Here is a 14,951-nt window from a genome sequence, read left to right on the forward strand (position 1 = left end):
AAGAGGAGGGAAGTAGGGGTCTGCTTCTGGGGTCTTCTGGGATTCGGACTCTCAGCCTCTTGAGCTGTAAAATGGGACAGTCATTCTTATACTACCTCCATAATGGGGAAGCTTTGAGGAGAGTACTGGGTAGGCTCCGTAAAACATTGTAGTTATTTCTGTTATTATTATTATTAGTGCATGTCTACGGAGTCAGGAGTGGTCAGGGGGGACTTTCATTACCCCCCGAGAGGGAGAGAGGGAGCGAGGCCCCCAGACAAGCCCTGACTGCCTTCCTTCCACCCTGCGCCCACAGGAATGGTTGTGTGCAACTGGGTCGTCATCCTGAGTGTCTGCATCACCGTCTTATGCGTCTTCGACCCCACCGGACGGACTTTCGTCAAACTGAGGGCCACCAAGAGGAGGCAGAGGAACCTCCGGACATACAACCTGCGGTCAGTTAGCCAGCCAGGCAGCGCATGAGCTCCTGCCCACTGGGCACAGAGCCCTGGCTCTGGGACTTCAGGGGAAGGAGAGGAAAGGAGTGGCAGAAGTGTCCCTGCTAGGGGAGACAGGACCCTCCACCTCCTCGCACTTCTTTCTCTGTCTGTCTCTGTCTGTCTGTCTCCCCCCGACCTGTTTTCTCTCTGTCTCTCTCTCTCAATCTCAGTCTTTCTCTGTCTCCTCTTGCTCTCTCCTCTCTTTCGCTGTCTCTCTCTCTCTCTCTCTCTCTCTCTCTCTCTCTCTCTCTCTCTCTCCTCTCTCTCTCTCTCTCTCTCTCTCTCTCCCTCTCTGTCTTTCCCTCTCACCATATTAAGCATACACGAAGACTCACAAATGAACAGAGGGTAGACCATTTGTGCTGTGCCGAGGGAACAAGGTAGAGGATGGTTCAGTGGGCTGAGAATTAATCAAGGAGGGCTCCTTGGAGGAAGAGGCTTTTGCCTAAGGTTTCTTGTCAAGAAGGAATCTCACTTAGCAGAGAGGATCTAGCGGGGCATATTAGGAAGAAGCCATAGCTGCACAAAGGTCCAGGGGCAAACCTACCCAGGGAGTGTGATGCCTGAGTCGCTCCTTATGTTCTGTCAAACCGGGGGTCCAGCCTGCCCACCTGCCTCTCAGTTGGAATGCTCCCATCATGGGGGGGGGGGTCGGGGAGGGAGGAGGAGGAAGGGATGAGGGAGGAGGAAAAGGAAGAGAAGGAGGAAGAAAGGAGGAGGAGGAGGAGGAGGAGGGAAAAGGGGGAAGGAGGGACCAGGGTCCTCCTCTAGCAGGTCCTGGGCCTGCTTCCCGCTCACGGCACCTAGCATCCGCTCTTTTCGGCCCATTCCACAGCTCTTGCCTGGGGCCCCAGGCAGTGAGCACACAGTGTCTGGTTAGCTGCCAGCACTCTCTCCCCTCCCTCCTGGTTTCTTGGGCTCTTCAGGCCCTTGAAGAAAACGCCCCCACTCTCCTGGCTTCTGGGACTGCAGGTGTACAGTCTGCTACCTTGTAGCTAGGGGCTTTGTGGTCACTGTCGTTTTAATTAAAAAGCTTTTTGGTGGGTTTGGAGTTCTCTGCTGGCTGCCACTGCGGATCTGGCCTTTGGCCCAGGCCCTGGAATCCACCCCAGCATCGTTTGCCCTGGGATCTGGGGGGGACCCCCCCAGAGGACGTTCGCCTTGCCACCTTATGAACGTCCGATCCTGGCTCAGCCCTTTGCAGAAAGCACCTGCCCTCGGTCACCTTGTAGGTCTGCCAAGCTGGCCAAGCAGAGAAGTCCTAATTTGGATCGACCTCTGAACCCTTGGCTCCGGCCACACCCTCCCAGAATAGCAACGCCCTTGAATTCTTTCCAGCTCCTACTCTTCCTGCTTGGAAGCTGGTTGCCACTGATGTGTGAGAGGCCCTGCTGATGCAGGGTAGGGGCAGCCAGGTGCCGGAGGCCCTGGACCCTGGGTGGGCACTGACTACCTTTCCTTCACTTACCTCCCAGGTTACCTCCCGCTCAATGGTTTTTTTCCAATAAGTTTCCTGATGTTTTCGATTCCCCTTCTCATTTGACCTTTTCTTTAGCGCCCTCAAGTCCAAGAGGCTCCAGTGTACATAACCTCACGTCCTAGAGCAGGAGAAGTTCTTTCTTCTCCCTCCCTTGAGGCAGGACTTTTCCCAAACCATCCTCTTCTCACCCATCAGGGCATGGAGACTCTGGTTTGTGTGCGTGGTCCTTGGTTGGGTACAGCTTCCAGGGTTATAGTGCTTGTAAATGGGTCGGTGTGGCTGGGCCTGGGGTGGACAGGTTCCCCTCTTTGGAGTGTCCCAGCAGTACACGTTGCATCAGGGCGGGTCTTGATCTTCTTTAGACTCCCGGAGTGCCATAATGTAAAAAGCAGATGAGAGTGCAGGCCCGACACACCTGACCAGAGCGGCCCGCCCTGAGTGGCTGGCAGCTGCCTGCGCTCCTGGTTTGGTCTCGGAATGTCTGTGCTCCAGCCTCCGGGTGGAGCAGGTGCCTCCTGGGGATGGCTGGGGCCTGGGCTCGGGTCTACCCAGCTGATCCCTCTTTCACTCTGACCCCCGTAGGCACCGCCTGGAAGAGGGTCAGGCCACCAGCTGGTCTCGTCGGCTGAAGGTGTTCCTGTGCTGTACGCGGACCAAGGACTCTCAGTCAGTACGTTCCTGGGGGCCGGCCTCCCTGGCCGCCTCAGAGCGGCGGGTGGACAAAGGCGTGGGGAGGGCTGACGGAGTCTCGTCGCGAGGCAGGGACTGAGCCCCGGGGGGCAGAGCCTTTACCATGGGAGCCACCCCATGCCGCAGCAGAATGCCATGGAATCTTGGGGTAGGAGAGGCGCACCACTGTCTGCTGCCTCCTGCCGAGGGAGGCATTCCCAATCATACCAGTTAGAGAGTGCTTTGCAAATAGTGTTTCCTCCTTACACTCACCCTGAGAGATTGGCGCTGTGATGATCCCCGTTCTATAGATAAGGAAACTGAGGCAGGGTGACTTGCCCAGGGTCACCCAGCTCATCAGAGTCTGAGGCTAGATTTGAACGCAGGGCTTCCTGGCTCCTGGCCTGGCGTTCTGTGCCCTGATTTTAGATCATAGAATGTTAACTCCTGACAGGCCTGTAGAACAGACGTGATGGTTGTCCCTCAGAGGAATCTTAGAATCTAGAACACAAGAGTGTCAAAGCAGGGAGGGACCGATCCTAAAATGAGAGGGGCCTCAGGATATAGAACAGAGAATGGGGGAGGGAACAGCCAGAGAACCTAGAATGTCAGCATTTGTAAGGAACATAGAACCTGGAAGGTCAGAGTAAGGAAGGAGCCTTAGAACGGAGAACAAAATGTTGGAGGTGGGAGGGACCTCAGGACATAGAACAGAGAGTGTCAAAGGTGGGAGGGGTTGTCAGGGAGGCCACCTTCTAATTTTACTGATGGGGAAATGGGCCCAGGGAGGGCGAGGAAAGGCCTGCTGCAGGAGGTGGCACTGGAGCTCCTTCTGGAAGGAAGCGTGAAGGTAGGAGGGCACTTCAGGTGTCAGGGACAGCCAGGGCAAAGGCTCAGAGTCAGGGGATGACTGATGCACCGTGCATCTGACAGAAGGGGAAGAGGGAAGCAGGCTGGGAGGACTGCAGATGCCCAATCCTCGCAGTAACAGGGAACCACTGGAGTTCACTGACTATGAGGTTGTCACCCCTGGGCCTTGGCTGCCCGGAGGCAGGGCTGGAGTGGAGACCCCTGTACTAGCCCAGAGGACAAGCAATGAGCTGCACTAGCGGGGGTGGCTGTGTGAGTGCAGACGAGACAGGTGGTCGGTGACCGCCTCCAGGAGTCTTCCTGGAGGAGGTGGCTTTTGTGATGGGACGTGGGATGATTGGACGCCCAGGCTGTCTCTTGCTCCTGCCCCGCTTCTCCTCCTGTGCTCCACTCCCGGCCTCCTCCCTGGATTTTTCAGGATGCCTACTCCGAGATCGCCTACCTCTTTGCGGAGTTTTTTCGGGACCTGGACATCGTGCCGTCTGATATCATCGCGGGCCTGGTGCTTCTGAGGCAGCGGCAGCGAGCCAAGCGCAGCGCAGTACTGGATGAGGTGAGTGCTGCCCGGGCTTCCTCGCTCCTCCTTCCAGGCTTCGTGTTGCTCCGTGAAGGGCTCCCCTTGTGAGCTGAGCGTTCACGGAGGCTAGGTAACAATAACGTGAAAAGATCTGGGGGTCTTAGGGGACCACAAGCTCGAACTAAGGTAGCAGTGTGACATGGCTGCCACAGAGTTCAATGCCCTTCCCATACTCGCTCCCCAGTTGGGTCCAAGCCCCCAGGTTACATCTCCTCCACCTGCCCTCCAGGCTGCAGGGAGACCCCGCCCTGCTTGGCATCTTCTGTCTCCCCACATTTCTTTCCCAGAGCTACTATAGGAGAAGCCTTTGGGCCTGAGACACCCCCTGCCCAGTAGGTTCGAGCCTTTGGAAGTCAGGGATTCCGGGATGTTTGAGGCATGCAGTTCTGGGCAGTCGGGTCAGACGAAGGCGCCCGGGCTCTGTGGTCTGGTAGTACTGTGTTTCGCACAGGTGGTGGGGGCGAAGGAAGGCCGAGACTTGGTCCTTGGGCCCTCAGGATGATTCCTTAGCCGCACCCAGGTCACTGAGCAGTGACATGGGGGAGGGTCCTGCTTTCCTCTGGGGGGATCAGGGGCCTGGCCTCAAGGATGGATGCCTGGATCGTCAGAGGAGCCTGGAAGGGAGCGTCTCACGGGTCCGCTGCTGGGCGCCTGCCCCGCGTGGCCCAGGCTTCTCCAGGCCTCGGGGCGGCACTTCCTCTAACCCACCTGCCTCCGCACGTGCCTCTGTTACAGGCCAACAACGACATCTTGGCTTTCTTGTCAGGGATGCCCGTAACCAGAAACACCAAGTACCTGGACCTAAAAAACTCGGTGAGTCCAAAAAATCGCAGCGACGTCCTGGGGCACTTGCGTGGCCAGCCCGCTGGCCCTGCCTGCTTCCCCCTTCCCCCCCAAACTGCCTGTGCAAGTGAAGCGCACGGTCCCCTTGCTTGGCGCCATGTCTGGCCTGCCCCATGGCATGGGTTCCTCGCCCTCCCTGCCATGGCCCCGCTTCCCAAGCCAGTCTGTCCACCCCCCCTCCCTCTTCAGGCCCAGCTAACCAGCCCTGCAGGGTGCATTCCACTGTGACAGGCCGTGGCCTTCTGAACTGAAGACCATGAGAAAAAATGAAGCCCAGCTTCCTACACCCAATTCTTCTTTCCTCCAGTCAGCATTTGTCAGCTTCCGGGCAAGCATTTGTTAAGCCCCTAGTGTGGCCTAAGCCCTGTCCTGGTACGGGGGCGCAGAGCAGGAGGAGAGACGCTCTGCCATCCCGCTGATGGTGCTCTCACAAGTGGTCCAGTCATTCCCAGCCTCCATTCCTGTTCTCCAGACCTTTCCCTGTTCCCTCCTTCAGGCCACCTCTCACGTGTCTTGGCCGAAGGCCGTGGAGCTGGCCTCTCCCGTGGCCACTGCCCTGGCCTGCTGCCCGTGCCACTGTTGTGCCATCCCCTCAAACCCCCTGAGATGCCCGCCAGAGACTATCAGAACGGAGACATGGCCCCATCCCAGGGCGGGAGCTTCCTTCCACACACAAAGCTGATAATTACCTTCTCTCCACTTGTTCCTGAAGAGCAGCTGGGGATGTTTCCGCCCCTCTGGGCCCTGATTAAGGAGCTACCTACTTAACTTTACAAGATGACTAATAACCTCTTTATAACTTTTACAAGGTGACTAATTCTCCTGAAGGAGACACAGGGCTCTCCCCTTGCCCCTGGCCTGTTGTCAGGAGCCTCGAGTATCCCGGTGACGTTCACTTAAATAGCAGGGACAGGTTATTCCCAGAGGCTGTCTTCTCCCTACATCCTCTCCAGGAGGCCAGGTAGTACAGCCTTGCAGCCGGCCAGGGACCTCCACAGCCTCTCCCGCCTCGAGACCCTCCCTCACTGCAGGACCTTGGCCCGGTCACCCTCCCTGGCCTTCGTTTGGTCCTCCAGCTCAGAGCTGTTGTCTCCTCTGTCCTCACAAGAGCTCGGACAGAAGACCAGGAGCAGGCTTGTTCTCCTTGTTTTAGAAAGAAGTGAAGGCTGCGTGCCACGCGGCGGCTCAGAGGTGACTGGGCCTGGTCATGCAGCAGTGGAGCCTTCCTCCGACCCCTCCCCCAAGACCCCGTGGGGCTCTGACCCTCAGGGCAGCAGCAGTTGCCTGGCAGGAGGCTGGCTCCTTGAATCCACTCATGGAGCTGTTCTGTGTCTGTGACTCCATCTTTGTCTGTCTCCTCAAGATGGTTCCCCAAAGATCCAGCGCAGAGAGGACTTTTGGTCCCCAAATCATTAATCCTGAGATTGACGCAGTAGGACAAGTCTCTGTAGGATTGGCGACCTCATTGCGGGGAGATAATTAGAGAAATGCAATTGCTGTCTTCACTGGTGCCCCCTTCTCACTGACCTCGGGCCTCACTCCATGTCACAGGCTCCCAGAGTGCTTCCCTGTTAACGCAGGCCCTCGAGGTCCCTGGCCAAGGAGCACGGCTGGGCTGGGGGCCTCTGCCGGCTGGGGAGGGGCCGCTCAGGCGTCCAGAGCCGGGCTCTGACCTGCCATCTCTGTTCTCTTTCAGCAAGAGATGCTTCGTTACAAAGAGGTCTGTTATTACATGCTTTTTGCCCTGGCTGCCTATGGTTGGCCCATGTACCTGATGCGGAAACCCGCGTGTGGGCTCTGCCAGCTGGCCCGGTCCTGCTCGTAAGTGCGCCGCAGCTCTCCCTTGCCTTGCCCTTGGCCCCCTTCTCTTCTGGTCTTTTCTAGCTCCCTCCCTCCTTCCTCCCTTCCTTCCTCTCTCCCTTCCCCTTCCTTCCTTCCTCCCTCCCCTCCTTCCTCTCTCCCTTCCCCTTCCTTCCTTCCTCCCTTCCCTCCTTCCTCTCTCCCCTCCCTCCTTCCTTCCTCTCTCCCTTCCCCTTCCTCCTTCCTTCCTCCCTCCCTCCTTTCCTTCCTCTCTCCCTTCCCCTTCCTTCCTTCCTCCCTCCCCTCCTTCCTCCCTCCTTCCTTCCTCCCTCCTTCCTTCCTCCCTCCTTCCTTCCTCCCTCCCTCCCTCCTTTCCTTCCTCTCTCCCTTCCCCTTCCTCTCTCCCTTCCCCTTCCTCTCTCCCTCCCCTCCCTCCTTCCTTCCTCCCTCCCCTCCTTCCTTCCTCCCTCCCTTCCTCTCTCCCTTCCCCTCCCTCCCTTCCTCTCTTCCTTCCCCTTCCTTCCTTCCTCTCTCCCTTCCCTCCCTCCTTTCTCCCTCCCTCCCTCCTTCCTCCCTCCCCTCCTCCTCCTCTTTCTTCCTCTCTCCCTTCCCCTCCCTTCTTCCCTCCCCTCCCCCCTTCCTTCCTCCCTCCCCTCCTCCCTCCATCCTTTGTTCCTTTCTGAGAGCTGATGTCTTTGCTCCATTTCTCCGTTCTCCCCACCTTGGTAGGTGCAGTGCATCCTGTGGTGTCCCTTTCTGAACCAAGCAGACAAACTATAAAACCACAAGGGAAACCTGGTTTTCAGAAGTGCCCCAAGGCCCAGACAGCTTCCCCCAGGCCCTGAGACAGGCTTCCCATTAAACTCCCTCTCCCTCGTCTGACCCACTTTGGAAGTGGAGCGTCCCAGTTGGGCTGGGAAAAGCCTCCAGTCGGCTCTGCCGATGCCGCATCCTTGACCTACTCCCGTCTTCATCCCGTCCCTCGCTAGCAGACCTGCCCCCCCCCCCCTCCGAGGACGGACCCTCCGAAGTGGACCAGGACACTCTGCCCTCCCACACAAGTGCACCCTGTTCCCACTGCAGCCGAGGCGCTGAACTAGGATGGCTCCCTGTGCCCCCCTCTAGCGGCGAGTGATGGCGGTGAAGGTCATTGCCATCCGGAGCCGAGGTCCCTGAAGCTACTTCCTGCTGTCAGTAGCTGCCTAACCCCTGCCTTCATCCCAGAAGGCGGCATCTCAAGCACCCCTCCCCACTCCCCGGCCCCAGCTGGCCTCCAGAGTAAGCCTTAGATCACTGCCATCCTGAACCGAATGCCAGAGCTGGCCTTGGGTTTCTATCGCTCAGCTGTCCATCCCCACAGAATGTGAAAGCAGGAAATGAGCAGGGTGGGGCCCGAGAGCAGAGGGCAGAGGATGTCAGGGGGGCTTAGAACGTGGAGTGTCTGAGCCAGGAGGGACCTTAGACTATTAAATACTGGAGCCAGTGGACCTGGAGAATCCACCCAGAGGAGGGAGGGGGAGCGGAGCCCGGTGAGCTCAGCTTGAGCCCCGGAGCTTCCTCGCCAGCGCCTGCCTCGAGTGAGTGGTTTCTGCTACCCGATGGCCACAGGCGACAAGGCCACGGGGCCATGACTTTCCAAGAGGCTGCCCCGTCGGATGGCAGCTGGCAGCTCTGGTCCTTTCCCTTTGCATGCTGAGTCTTGCTTGCCATAATATTTCAGGAGTTTTTAGGCCCCAGACCACGTGGCCCTCGTCAGGCAGGAAGCTAGCTAATAGGGCCTCCATCCCATTCAATAAGCCCTCCCCCACCTTGAGTTCCATGGCTGGTGACTCTGGCCTTTAAAATCCAGTCTCACAGGAAGCAGCCCGGGGGGTCCGAGGTGGTCAGGACTTTTCTCCTGCTGACGCTGAGTAAATGAGGACATCTGCTTGATGTCTCTGAGCTAGGTCCTGTGATTCAGATAGTCCTTGGTCATGTAACTGTCTCTGGAGCCTCAGTTCCCAGAGGGCAGGACCAGAGAGTTAGGATGCAGATACATGAATGCCTGCACAAAGTTCTGAACCCAAGGCATGTCCTTCAGCCTCCTTGGCCTAACTCGGCAAGCTATCAGAGGCGCCCACACTCTCCTTAGGCAGGAGCCTTTTGTCCCAAGCTTCCTCTCCTCCATCCTTCATCTGGGTCTGCCCCAGCGTGGTCACCCTCAGGGACAGCCGACTGGCCCTTCATTGCTGCTCAGCCAGGCCCTTCCTGAGGACCAAGGCAGAGCCCAGCTCCTGACTAGGAAGGGTCCTGTGCTCCACTGTGACCTCAGCCACTTAAGAGTTTGGCCATCCAAAACCGAAAAGATTGGATCAGGTGACCACTTGGGCCCCCTGCAGCTTTAACATGACGGGGCTGTCCATTCCATGTCCACACACATGCACACACACACACACATACACACACACGCACGCGCGTGCACACACACACACACACACACACACACACACATATAGTAGAAATAAACAAAAGCAATATGGCAGCATCAAGAGCCTGGAATATGGAACAAGAAAACTTAGGCTGGAGTGTAGGCTTTGTTGCTAACTTCCTCAGTAATGTAGCATACACATATATACTTTTTGACAAGTTTATAAAGCACTTTATTATTTTTTTGTTGAAACCCTAATTCCTAATAACCCTAATAAGCAAAAATAGCCAATAATTGAGCCCTGCAAGACTTTCTTCATGATGGCGTTTTTAGCCAGATTTGAATAATTTTGAGCTGAAAGCATGACCTTAATCTTGTGACTGAAATAGTCTTTATAAAGCTTTTCCTCTTGACAGCATCCTTCAGCATGGGTTAGTGGAGGTGTGTGCTCAGCGTCCCCATCCCCCTGCCATCTTCCTAAAAAATTTTAGATGTTTATTTTTTTTCCTATTTTTAAAATTCTACCATTTACCAGTGACTCACTGCCCACCCAAGAGAACCCTCTCTTGTAATGAGCAAATAGTTGAGCACAAGAAATCAGTGGCCCAAGTGGACTCCTTTGTGCCCCTCAAGCGCCCCAGTGTCCTGCCCTGGGCCAGGAGGCCTCACCTTTGGCCGTGTCTAGTCACTGAGGGATCAGAGTCCTGAGGCTACACAAGATTTTTCTCCTGACAGCTTTGTAAGGAAGACAGAACAAGTGTGTTTATCTCCAAGGCATATTGTCAGTAGGGGAGCTGGTTACCTCATCTGTAGTAATGATGAGAATAAGAATATTTATGTAGAGTTGAAGTTTCCAAAGCAGTTTGCATATGTTATTTGACCTTTACAGTAAGCTTAGGAAATCTGACAAGTGAGGAGACTGAGGTTAAATGTCCTGCCCAGAGTCATACCACAAGTAAGTGTCTAAGGAGGAAGTTGCCTAGAGGTCTTGATAATGGCTCTGCCCCCCCCCCCCTATTCTGCTGCCTCTGCTCAGTGATGTAAAGTTCCTTCCAGCCTGAAATTCTGCAATGAGTGCAAAGAGGGCCCCAGGGTTGGGATACTGAGGGGAAAAGCCACTGCCCCCAGGGGAATAGTCAAGCAGGGTTTCATGAAGAAAGTGGAATTAGATTGGTTCATCCATCTCTCATCCCACTGACCACCTGGACTCATGTTTATCAGCCCTCCAGGAAAGGGGCAGAGTGGGGGGGGAAGAGAAGATGTGCCTACCGGTCCATGGCCAGGCAGTGTGACCCCCCCAGAAATAGGACCTAAGAGGCTACTCTCCCAGCCCTGGGCCTCGCCTCTCTCTCGACTAGCCTGGGTGCAGGGGGGCGGTCATATTTCAGTAGGACTTGCCAGGAGCCCTCCCTTGTTTGCACGTGCCTAGCAGCCTCTCATGGGTTTCCCAGCCAGCCAGATGGTCCCAATGGAAGCCATCATATACCATGGAACTTGGGTTCGGCCCTGATGCGCCTAGAGCGGGCCTCACAACTGCAAAGCGTGTAGCTCAGAATGAGGAAAGGCTCCAGATCCAGGCTTCTTAATAAAACCGCAGCCATGTCTCCAAGGCCCCAAGGAGGTCGGGCTCTTGGTGAGGAATCAGTTGGGTGCTGGCTCCCTCTGGTGGTCGAGAGTAGAGCTGCACCCCTTGTTGGTTCAGGCTTCTACTCTGTCCCCCACACCTTCTCGGTCTCCCCTCACAGGTGCTGCCTGTGCCCCTCCCGCCCCCGTTTCGCCCCCGGAGTCACCATTGAAGAGGACAACTGCTGTGGCTGCAATGCCATCGCCATCCGCCGCCACTTCCTGGACGAGAACATGAGCTCGGTGGACATCGTCTACACCTCCTGCCACGATGCGGTGAGAGGGCCGGGGGAGGGGGCGCAGGGCCAGCCTCACCAGGTGGGGGATCTGCGATGAGGGGCAGGACGCAGGCGGGCCCCTACGGCCCCAGCCAATAGCCAATGATCCCCCTGCTTTATCCTAGCTCCAGGGAAGAAATAGGACTCCTCCCTACACCCTCCATTCTGGCCCAACAGCCCAACACCGAGAGGTCAGACCGAGCCCGAAGAGCACGTGGTGGAGGTGTTCGGCTCCCCTCCCCACCCTCTGAGCCTGGCAGTGCCCAGGCGACCAGGGTCAGAAGTAGGAAGGTGATGGTGTGAGAGCCCTGGACGAGTGACGTCCCCGGCCCTCGCCCCTCGGCCCTGTCCTCCCGCAGCTTCAGCCCTTTCTTTGCCTCTGGGACGTCTTCATTCTGAATTCCCTTCTCCATCTGCGTGGCCTAGAGGCGTCCCCTGCCTGCCCTTCCCTGCCCTGCTCCCCAGCCTGTGTGAGCCGAGAAAGAAAACTCTTTCTTGAGTCAGTCTCCAAGCCCCACAGTAGGCTCTGAGGGGGTTCAGAAGGCGAAGAGACGGGGCCCTGCCTCCCGGGCTGGTGGAGGACATCAAGTTTTGCACAGGCGCCGATGGGAGAACAGCATGAGAGGAGATAACAGAGTGTGAAATTGTGTGGGACAGAGCAGAAGGGCTGGAGGAGTTCTGAGACAGACAGAGGAGAGTAGGCCGGTCAAGTGGGGAAAGCTTCGCGGCGGACTCGGTCCTTACAGAACAGACCAGATGAGGCAGGAGAGCAGAGGAGGGCATTCGGGGGGAGCACGGCACCAGCAAAAGCCCGGGAGGAGGGGATGGCTGGCAGGGGTTTGGCTTTCCTTGCTTTGGAGCAGGGCCAAGCTCAGAGCGATGCACTGAGTTCTGAGAGTGCACTGGGGAGCCCACACAAGCTGGGGGCCAGCATCTGGAGCCTTAATGTGACCTCACTGCTTCCCCCAAACTTTGGCCTCTGCCAAGAGAGGGACCCCAGCTGCCCGATCCTCACTGACTCTTTGGCCCTACCCTCTTTCCAGGTCTATGAGACGCCCTTCTATGTGGCTGTGGACCATGACAAGAAGAAAGTGGTGATCAGTATCCGAGGAACCCTGTCCCCTAAGGTACACGGCCCCAGCCTTCTGCTTCCCTTTGGTCGTTCGGCCCATAATAAGCCAACAAGTCGTTATAAGGCACCTACTGCGTGCCAGGCACAGTGCCAGGGCTTGGGGGTACGAGGACAGATGAGGAAGCGATGCTGCTCGTGGCGAGGTTATGGGTTAGTGTAGACGACCAGCGGTTATAAAGTGACTGAGTGCAGCTAAGCAGAGCAGGCAGCCTGGGGGGAGGGCGTCGGGAAAAGCCCCATGCCAAAGGTGACACCTGGATGCGTCTCAGAGGAAGGGAGGGTTCTGGCCAGCCGCCTGTGCCTGGCTTCCTGAGTCCTCTTCCCCGCCAGCCCCTCCTCACCTTCCTCGTTCCCAGACCCCCCTTCCCCAGGTCCTCCTCTTATCACTGACCTGTCTGGACTCTCCTCCAAGGATGCCCTGACAGATCTGACCGGCGATGCGGAGCGCCTCCCTGTGGAGGGCCACCATGGGACGTGGCTGGGACACAAGGTACCTTCCGCCCCCTCCTCTCCTGGCTGCTCTCAGTGTCCTGCCTTGGGACCTTTGCCGGAGGGTCACCTGAGTGACGGGGACTGCCTCGGGGCCCTCTCCTCAGAGAAATAGGCACCTCCCAGGCCCCCTGCGTAGGGAGTGGTTGTCATTGTAAGCAGATACGGTTTGCTAATGTTACCCACCTGACCTTAGGGTCAGGGCAGTGCCCACCCTGTCCTCCAGTGACCTTTGCCTGGGTCTGTCGCCATCCTGTTGGCCGTGAATGGGTGGGGCCCGAGAGGAATGTGGGTGTCAAAGAAGGGGCCTCTTCACCCATGCCTCCCTCTTCCTAGGGGATGGTCCTCTCTGCTGAATACATCAAAAAGAAGCTAGAGCAGGAGATGGTCCTCTCACAAGCCTTTGGGCGGGATCTGGTGAGTTCTTTCCACCTGAGCCAGGCCCCTCCCAACTTCCTGGGCCCTAAGGGCACTCCCCTGCCAACCTGCACTCATAGCATCCTCCTTGGATAATGGCTTGGTGGTTTGGGGGGTGAGCTTTCTGTGGAGCTTGCGTCCAGCCCCTCCAGGCCCCAAGGGAACAGGTTTAGTGGTGGAGGGGGCCCAAGGTGTTTGACCTCAACTCTCTCCCCCAGGGCAGAGGAACCAAGCATTACGGCCTGATTGTGGTGGGCCACTCTTTGGGCGCGGGCACCGCGGCCATCCTTTCCTTCCTCCTGCGCCCTCAGTACCCAACTCTCAAGTGCTTTGCCTACTCCCCCCCGGGGGGCTTGCTGAGGTAGGCGAGTGCCACGGGTGGGAATGAGGCAGCCTTTGTGATCTTGGAGCCCAGGGGGGAGGGCTAGGGCATGCCTTTGGGGAGGCAGGAGGCATTGCTGATGCTTAGAAAACCCACGGAGGGGTTTGGGCTCCTGGGCCAGTCTCGGCTTTGGTGAGCCCGGGGAAGACAGCAGCTGGCCTGGGAATGGGAATGTGCTTCTAGAAACCTGGAGAGCTGCCTGCCGCCCGATCCCAAGAGGGGTGGAAGGTGGGGAGCAGGGTGGTAGAAAAGGCTTAGAGACCAGTCAGGGGCCAGAAGGAAGCTCAGCGTCTGGACCCCAGTCCTCCCCCTGAGCAGCGACCTCCGACCAGCTCTGGACCACTGTTCTCAAGTCCATTCTGTTCTTTAGGGAGTTAGGCAAGCTAGGTGTGCAGCTGAAAGATCCGCTGTTGGGCCTGGAGTCAGGAGGACCTGAGGTCAAACCCGGCCTCACACGCCCACTAGCTGTGGCGCCAGGCAGGTCCCTTACCGTTTGTCTGCCTCAGTTTCCCCATCTGTAAAATGGAGATAACACTAACACCTTCCTTCCAGGTGGTTATGAGGTTTGGACGAGATGTTTGTTAACGCACGTGGCACATAGGTGCGCTATAAATTTTAGCCATCATCATTATTATTGTTGTTATTGTTATTATTATCATTATCATTATTATTATTATAAGGCTTCTGTACTCAAAGCATTGGGCCAGACCTGGATGAAAAAAAGAGTTTAGACAAGATACAGCTCCTGTCCTCGGGAAGCTCGCATTCAGCTATGTGGTGTGTGGTGTGTGTGTGTGTGTGTGTGTGTGTGTGTGTGTGTGTACATATATACATACATACGTATATTGTGTGTGTATATATAACATATTACTTTTTGTTATCGTTCAGTCATTTCAGTCATGTCCAACTCTCCATGACCCCGTTTGGGGTTTTCTTGGCAAAGATACTGGAGTGGTTTGCCATTTCCTCCTCCAGCTCCTTTTGCAGATGAGGAAACTGAGGCAGACAGGGTCCAGTGACTTGCCCAGGGTCACTCAGCTAGGAAGTATCAGACTAGATTTGAACTCTGGTCTTCCTGACTCCAGGCCCAGCACTCTGTGCACTGTGGCGCCCCCAGCTGCCCCTTATTCCATATTACTACAATACAGGAAAGAGGAGGTGGCATAACTTAGTGGGTACAAGACCAGCCTTGGAGTTGCAAGCCTCGGGTTTGAGTCTCCGCTCTGACGCACACTATTGGTGGGACTGGGGGAAATTATTTACTTTCCACTGTTCCAGGCAACTGTATGAGACTATAGGTTAGAGGTAAATTGCCCGTCGCACTAGGCAAAGGGAGTTAACATACCAGAAGTTCCCTACACACAAAATGGAAAGTCCAGGAGAAAAAAGTGGTACACTTAATGAGGCCATTACACACTATGTGAGGCTCAAGGACAAAGTGGCCTTGCCAGCTGGGATTGGAAATGGGCACGGAGGCAGGGTCTGGGCACGGATGGTGTGGCAGA

At 56.6% G+C, this 14,951-nt stretch overlaps 1 protein-coding gene across 1 annotated transcript in view; it reads left to right on the forward strand.

Annotated features, from left to right (window-relative positions):
- DAGLA (diacylglycerol lipase alpha) overlaps positions 1–14,951 on the forward strand; it is a 70,896-nt gene that overhangs the window by 42,646 nt on the left and 13,299 nt on the right. Inside the window, 10 exon segments of the mRNA XM_078148601.1 lie at positions 296–434; positions 2,542–2,629; positions 3,917–4,051; positions 4,811–4,888; positions 6,615–6,739; positions 10,871–11,024; positions 12,070–12,153; positions 12,571–12,648; positions 12,984–13,064; positions 13,283–13,425. Coding sequence (XP_078004727.1) covers positions 296–434; positions 2,542–2,629; positions 3,917–4,051; positions 4,811–4,888; positions 6,615–6,739; positions 10,871–11,024; positions 12,070–12,153; positions 12,571–12,648; positions 12,984–13,064; positions 13,283–13,425 — 1,105 coding nt within the window.

Source organism: Phascolarctos cinereus, unplaced genomic scaffold, assembly GCF_003287225.1.
Source record: "Phascolarctos cinereus isolate Bilbo 61053 unplaced genomic scaffold, phaCin_HiC Scaffold_9;HRSCAF=440, whole genome shotgun sequence".
NCBI lineage: Eukaryota > Metazoa > Chordata > Mammalia > Diprotodontia > Phascolarctidae > Phascolarctos > Phascolarctos cinereus.